Genomic DNA, 7,568 nt, shown 5'->3' on the forward strand with positions numbered 1-7,568 from the left:
GAGAGATGTTGGAGCTGAGACTCCTAGTATTGACTCTATGCCCGTGGTGAGGGATTTCCCAGATGTGTTTCCATCAGACCTGCCAGGCATGCTTCCGGACAGGGATATTGACTTCGGTATCGATTTGGTGCCGGGCACTCAGCCCATCTCTATTCCTCCTTATCGTATGGCACCAGCTGAGTTAAAGGAATTGAAGGAGCAGCTTCAGGAGCTTTTAGATAAGGGGTTCATTCGCCCGAGTGTATCACCGTGGCGTGCACCAGTGTTGTTTGTCAAGAAGAAAGATGGCTCAATGAGGATGTGTATTGATTATAGGCAGTTGAACAAGGTAACGGTAAAGAACAAGTATCCTCTACCCCGTATTGATGACTTGTTTGATCAGCTCCAGGGAGCGAGGGTGTTCTCGAAGATTGATCTTCGTTCAGGCTATCACCAGCTGAATATTAGAGATTCTGATATCATGAAGACAGCCTTCAGGACGAGATATGGGCATTATGAGTTTCTAGTTATGTCTTTTGGGCTGACTAATGCCCCAGCCGCGTTCATGTATTTGATGAACAGCGTGTTCCGGCCATATCTGGATTCCTTTGTGATTGTGTTTATTGATGACATCCTGGTGTACTCGCGTAGCCAGGAAGAGCATGCTCAGCATTTGAGAGTAGTATTGCAGAGGTTGAGGGAGGAAAAGCTTTATGCAAAGTTCTCCAAATGTGAGTTTTGGCTTGGGTATGTAGTTTTTTTGGGACATGTGGTGTCTAGTGATGGTATTCAGGTTGACCCAAAGAAGATAGAGGCGGTGCAGAGTTGGCCTAGACCATCCTCAGCTACGGAGATCCGGAGTTTTCTTTGTTTGGCAGGGTATTATCGTCGGTTTGTCCAGGGATTTCCATCTATTGCTTCGTCCTTGACCAGGTTGATGCAGAAGGGTACACCATTCGTGTGGTCGGATGAGTGCGAGGAGAGCTTCCAGAAGCTCAAGACAGCTTTGACCACAACTCCAGTGTTAGTCTTGCCATCAGCTTCAGGTTCTTATACCGTGTATTGTGATGCATCGAGAGTTGGGATAGGTTGTGTGTTGATGCAGGAGGGTAGGGTTATTGCTTATGCTTCTCGTCAGTTGAAGCCTCATGAGAAGAACTACCCTATTCATGATTTAGAGTTAGCTGCCATAGTCCACACCTTGAAGATTTGGAGGCACTATTTGTATGGCGTGTCCTGTGAGGTGTATACCGATCATCGCAGTCTCCAACACTTGTTTAAGCAGAAGGATCTAAATTTGAGGCAGCGGAGGTGGCTTGAGTTGCTCAAGGATTACGACATCACCATTTTATATCATCCGGGGAAGGCCAATATAGTGGCCGATGCTTTGAGCCGAAAGGCGGTTAGTATGGGCAGCCTGGCGTATATTCCAGTTGGGGAGAGACCCTTTGCAGCTGATGTTCAGGCGTTGGCTAATCGGTTAGTGAGGTTAGATATTTCAGAGCCTAGCCGGGTGTTGGCTTGTGTCGTTTCTCGGTCTTCCTTATATGATCGCATTTGTGAGCGCCAGTATGATGATCCAAACTTACTTGTCCTTAAGGACAGAGTTCAGCACGATGATGCCAGAGATGTGACTATTGATTGAGATGGTGTGTTGAGGATGCAAGGCTGGATTTGCGTGCCCAATGTGGACGGGCTTCGGGAGTTGATATTGGAGGAGGCCCATAGCTCGCGGTATTCTATCCATCCAGGTGCCGCGAAGATGTATCAGGATTTGAGACAGCATTACTGGTGGAGAAGAATGAAGAAGGATATTGTGAGTCATGTAGCTCGGTGCCTCAACTGTCAGCAGGTCAAGTATGAGCATCAGAGGCCCGGTGGTGTGTTTCAGCGTATAGATATGGGAGAGGATTACCATGGACTTTGTGAGTGGTCTCCCTCGGACAGCGAGGAAATTTGACTCAGTTTGGGTGATTGTGGATAGGCTGACCAAGTCCGCGCACTTCATTCCTGTATGTACTACCTATTCCTCGGAGTGGTTAGCAGAGATTTTCATCCGTGAGATCGTGAGATTGCATGGGGTCCCAGTTTCTATTATATCAGATAGAGGTACTCAGTTTACTTCTTAGTTCTGGAGGACCTTTCAGCGAGAGTTGGGTTCACAGGTAGAGTTGAGCACTGCACTCCATCCTCAGACGGACGGGCAGTCCGAGCGTACCATTCAGATATTGGAAGACATGTTGCGTGCCTGTGTGATTGATTTTGGAGGTTCTTGGGCTGATTATTTGCCTCTCGCAGAGTTTGCTTATAACAATAGCTACCAATCCAGCATTCAGATGGCGCCATATGAGGCCTTATATGGGAGACGGTGTAGATCTCCAGTTGGTTGGTTTGAGCCCGGCGAGGCCAGGTTGTTGGGGACAGAGTTGTCCAGGATGCTTTGGACAAGGTGAAGGTGATCCAAGAGAGACTTCGCACAGCCCAGTCGCGCCAGAAGAGTTATGCAGACCGGAAGGTCCGAGATGTATCTTATTTAGTGGGTGAGAAGGTTTTGCTAAAGGTTTCGCCTATGAAAGGCGTCATGAGATTTGGAAAGAAAGGAAAGCTGAGTCCGAGATTCATTGGCCCTTTTGAGATACTCAGGAGGATTGGAGAGGTGGCCTATATGCTTGCTTTGCCACCCAGCCTATCGGGAGTTCATCCGGTATTTCACGTGTCTATGCTCCGGAAGTATGTTGGGGACCCTAGCATGTGTTGGAATTCAGTACAGTTCAGTTGGATGATGACTTGACTTATGATGTGGAGCCTGTAGCCATTTTGGGTCGACAGGTGCGGAGATTGAGGTCTAAGGATATAGCGTCAGTGAAGGTGCAGTGGAGAGGTCGGCCCGTGGAGGAGGCCACTTGGGAGACCGAGCGGGAGATGCGGAGCAGATATCCTCACTTGTTTGAGACTCCAGGTATGTTTCTTGACCCGCTCGAGGACGAGCGTTTGTTTTAGTTGGGGAGGATGTGACGACCCGGCCCGTCGTCACGTGAGTTACCGCCCCGTTTTCCCCTTATTGTGTTGCTTCATGTTTCAATATCGGTATTAGAGTTGATCGGGTGTAATTGAATTGGTTTTGGTTGAAAATAAGGCACATAGCCTCTAGAAGGAAGCTTGTTTTAGAAAAGTCAACCGGAAGTTGACTATGTGGTTAGAGGGCTCGGATGTGAATTCCGGTGGTTCGGTTAGCTTCGGGGGATGATTTGGGACTTAGGAGTGAAGTCGGAACTGAATTTGGAGGTCCGGTGTACAAATAGGCTTGAATTGGCGAAGTTGGAATTTTGGCGAATTCCGGTTGATAGGTGAGATTTTGATCCGAGGGTCGGAATGGAATTCCGAGAGTTGCAGTAGCTCCGTAGGGTGATTTTGGATATGTCTGCAAATTTTCAGGTCATTCGGACGTCGTTTGGTCGGGTTTTTGATCGAATGCGTATTGCGGAAGTTTTTAAGAAACTTAGGCTTGAATCCGATGTAAATTAATGGTTTTAGTGTTGTTTGACGTGTTTTGAGGATTGGAGCAAGTTTGAATAAGGTTTTAGGATGTGTTGGTGTTTTTGGTTGGGGTCCCGGGGGCCTCGGGGTGAATTCGGATGATTAATCGGAAGTTGGAATGTTTGGTGTTGCAGCAGATTTTTGAGGCTTCTGGTATTTCCGCATCTGCGGAAAAGGAGCCGCTTAAGCGGTTCCGCAGATGCGGTAGGGAGATCGCAAAAGCGGCCCTTGAGGGCCTGGGCAGTTACCGCAAAAGCGGAAGTTTCTCCGCAAGAGCGGACACCGCAGATGCGGTAAGCGACCGCAGAAGCGGTCCTGGGATTATTGTAGAGACCGCATAAGCGGTCATTGGGATCGCATAGGCGGCAACCGCATAAGCGGTTTAAGACCGCAGAAGCGGTCGTTGTGGGTTTAAGTAGAACCGCATAAGCGGTCAATTTGCCGCATAAGCGGGACCGCAGGTGCGGTCAGGAGACCGCAGAAGCGAAAAATGCTGAGGGTTTAATGAACAGTGGGTTCAAAATTTCAGAAGTTAGAAAAACATTTTGGGACTTCGGGAAGAGGCGATTTTGGGCGATTTGGAGAGATTTCAAAGGAGATTCCATCAGGTATGAACTTGTAGCCTCAAATAATGTTGTTAGGGTATAAAAACAAGGATTAAACACTGAAAATTCAAGGAATTAAAGGGTAAAAATGGAGGTTAGGGCTTGAAGCCTAAGAGAGTCTAAATTGGCGATTTGAGGGGTCAAATGGACTCCGATTCTTGTGTATTTGGTATGTATGGACTCGCGGTGAGACGAGGATTCCGGAAATGTGAATTTCGTAATTTTTCGAGAAGTGGGCCCGGGGCTCGGGTTTTGCCAACTTCGTGTTTTTGGGTGTTTTTCGAGTTCTTTCGATTGGGTTATGTTCCATTAGCCTATTTTAATGTATTCCTTGTGGTTTTGATCAGATTCGGCACCCGAGGAGGTTGATTCAAGAGGGAAAGGCTTAGCGGACTAGTCTCGTGGCCGGTTCGAGGTGAGTAATAGATGTGGATGATGACCTGAGGGTTTGAAACCCCGGTATATCACACTGTGACGCTATATTGAGGCGAGACACGTACTCTACGGTGAGTGCGGGGTCGAATGTGATTGGGGACTATGGCTTAGTCCGCCCGAGTGATGTTGTACTGTGTTGTTGGCTATAAATTAGCTGGTAAACCTCCTACTTGGATGGTTATGGATATATTTGGGCTGCGTGCCGGTTATTTGTATCCCGTAGGGATTATTATCACTGTTTCGGTGATTTATAGCATGTTTTCATAATATCAGTCCTGAGCTAAACATTTGTCCTAAAATGACTAGCAAAATACTAAGGTTTCAAACACCTAATTGATAATTACTGATAATTGGAACTAAAACTGGTAAGTTGACTGTGCCTGTGTGGCTTGCATGCATATAGCTGGACTGATAGTGGATCGGGCTGCACGCCGCAGCGTATGTTACTATGATATTGCTCTTGGGCTGTAGGAGCCCCTCCGGAGTCTGAACCCCCACAGTGAGCGCGGGTACCCAAATGGATCGGGCTACGCGCCGTAGCGGTCATGTGCATTTGCATTGCATTCATGCATCGGACCTTATCTGCTCTATCTGTTAATACTTATTGATGTTACACTGTTAAATGTGAAGAAATACTGTTGTAGCTTTACTTTGTCGTATATCGGGATTTCTTACTTTCAATGTCATTATACATGTCTATTACCGCTGAGTTGGAAGTACTCACTTTACTCCCTGCACCATGTGTGCAGATCCAGGTACCTCAGGAGCTAGTTGAGCTTATTGCTGTTCTTCAGAGTTCTCATTCGGAGTTGTCGAGGTAGCTGTCTGGCGTCCGCAGGACCCGACTCCTCCCCCTAGTTCCTGTTATTTGATTATCCGCGTACTTCAGACTATGTAGTATTACAGTATTATTATGCTATTCTGGTAGAGGCTCTAGACTCATGACCCCCAGATCTTTGGGAGGTTGCTCTGTATTGTTGATATTCGGGTTGTTTTATATCTATCAGCTATATTTTGGTTTCTTCGCTGTTAATGATTTTTAAATAAATGATTTTGAGCTCTACGCTCGGGTTGAGAGTATAATTGGTCAGGTTTGCCTAGCAGTTGTGTTGGGCGCCATCACGACCGGGTTTGGGGTCGTGATAATGTTATTCCTACTCATGCATATATTCTAAATATGTAATATGAGATCATCACATAATAAACATCTACCCTTATATTTATGGAAGTAAGATATCGTAAATCGTAAAGGGTAGAAAATTAAACATAAATAGAGTAAAGAAGGTAGAACCCGATATATCGTCACTTTCTTCTTAGTTTGCCGCCTTCACTGTTTTGCTTTTACAGTGGTTAAATTGTGACTTTTCCGGCCATTAGCACTTGTCGTAATGGTTCCATATCCTTGTTAGGAACAACTTGACAGTGGTGGCAAAGCACCAGATTTGCTTTCCTTGTGCCGTTAAATTTCATGATGACAACTTTCGAGAGAATGCAACATGAAGTGTCGTATAATCTTTCCGGTAAAAAACGGACATTATTGGTGATTGACCCAATGACTTCTCAATAATGAATTCAATAACCCTTCGCTTCTCCAATGAACCATTCTGGCCAGATTTGTCAATACCCATAATCAGGAGTCAATCTAATTATAAAAGATCAATTGTTTAATCCTTTTATTGATTAGTCAAATTGATCAAGCCATCATATTATCACTGCAATACTTCCTAATTTCTTGATCTTAATTGGTAATGCCATAATTTGTGTCACTCTCGTTTCGCGTTTAATTAACGTTGACTTTCAAGTGTAACATCATTATTGCCGAGACTATTCCTCTCTGTCTCCGACATATTTCCCTTCTCAAACCTTCTACCAGCCTTTGGAGAAAAAAAAAGAGATCATTCTTCTATGGGAAAGGACTTGTAAACTATTAATAACTCTATGCGAATTAAAGTAATGAAACGCTCCACCAATTTGCCTGGAAGTCAAAAGGAGTGCTTAAAATAAGTCTTGTGATACGGCGCATTCCACTAATTACACCATTTCTTAAAAGTAGTGCCTTTTCAGTTGCATAAATTATTATAGTCAGTCAAAAACCAATAAGCCAACAAAAAGAATTTTGATTTCTGGTATTAAATTGGGATATTAAATTCCTTAAGATTGTTGGTATTTCTGTTTCCAAAATCAGAAAATTATAGAAGCAAACAAACGTTAGTTCAATAAACAAATCGTAAAATAATTCCGAGCCCACTGAATGCACAATGTATCCTTAAGAAATTTAATTCCCTCACTGTTGCCCAAGGTATACGGATAATTCCTCCTAGGATAGAACGGAATAACTATTTTGTGATAGCGGCACTTCAAATCACAGAACTTCAGCGAACTCAACAAACGGAGCAAATCACACTTGACATGAATGGGGAATGGTCATATGAGGAAAAATATGCATGAAAATACTGTGTGATTCACAAATAAGGATTAATCGCATCTGGATAAGTAGGTTTCCCTTTGAACTTTCCGTAGTGAACTTATGTCGGATATACTCGGTCAATCGGTATATTTGATATCTTTGAACCGTCGAACTTTGGTGTATTCCTAGACAACCATAAGTCACACAATTAACCCTTAACTGTTTTTGGTTCTCACGGTTGTGTTCGTTTCAGCCATGAACACCGCCTGGTTTCATGAGTGCTTAGAGAATGGGCCTTTACTTTCATTCCCCTTAAAGCGGCTTACACTTAACACTCACATAGGTGATTTCTAAACGTGTAATCCTATAGACACACTATCTGGTCATATCCTGCCAGACTTAGAAAATCATTAAAAAGCTTTAAGCTTTATTGACTCATCAAAAGCCTTAATGCTTTACCTTGATTTCTGAACATTGTCTTCATCACGAGAATGGGTTGAGTTATCTGACAATGTTGAACCATCATTCATAACTTTGTTTGATCTCTTTGAACTTAGCTCTTGGGATCTCCAGTCTCTAGGTAGAGTTACCGCCATGATGACTTG

General features: G+C 44.4%; 1 protein-coding gene across 1 annotated transcript; it reads left to right on the plus strand.

Annotated features, from left to right (window-relative positions):
• LOC109231697 (RNA-directed DNA polymerase homolog) lies at window positions 299–5,377 on the plus strand. Its single transcript, XM_019397338.1, has 4 exons — window positions 299–726; window positions 858–926; window positions 3,716–3,809; window positions 5,306–5,377. Exons 1-4 carry the CDS (start codon window positions 299–301, stop codon window positions 5,375–5,377), a joined length of 663 nt encoding a protein of 220 aa, XP_019252883.1.

This window comes from Nicotiana attenuata, chromosome 8, assembly GCF_001879085.1.
Source record: "Nicotiana attenuata strain UT chromosome 8, NIATTr2, whole genome shotgun sequence".
In the NCBI taxonomy this organism is placed as follows: domain Eukaryota; kingdom Viridiplantae; phylum Streptophyta; class Magnoliopsida; order Solanales; family Solanaceae; genus Nicotiana; species Nicotiana attenuata.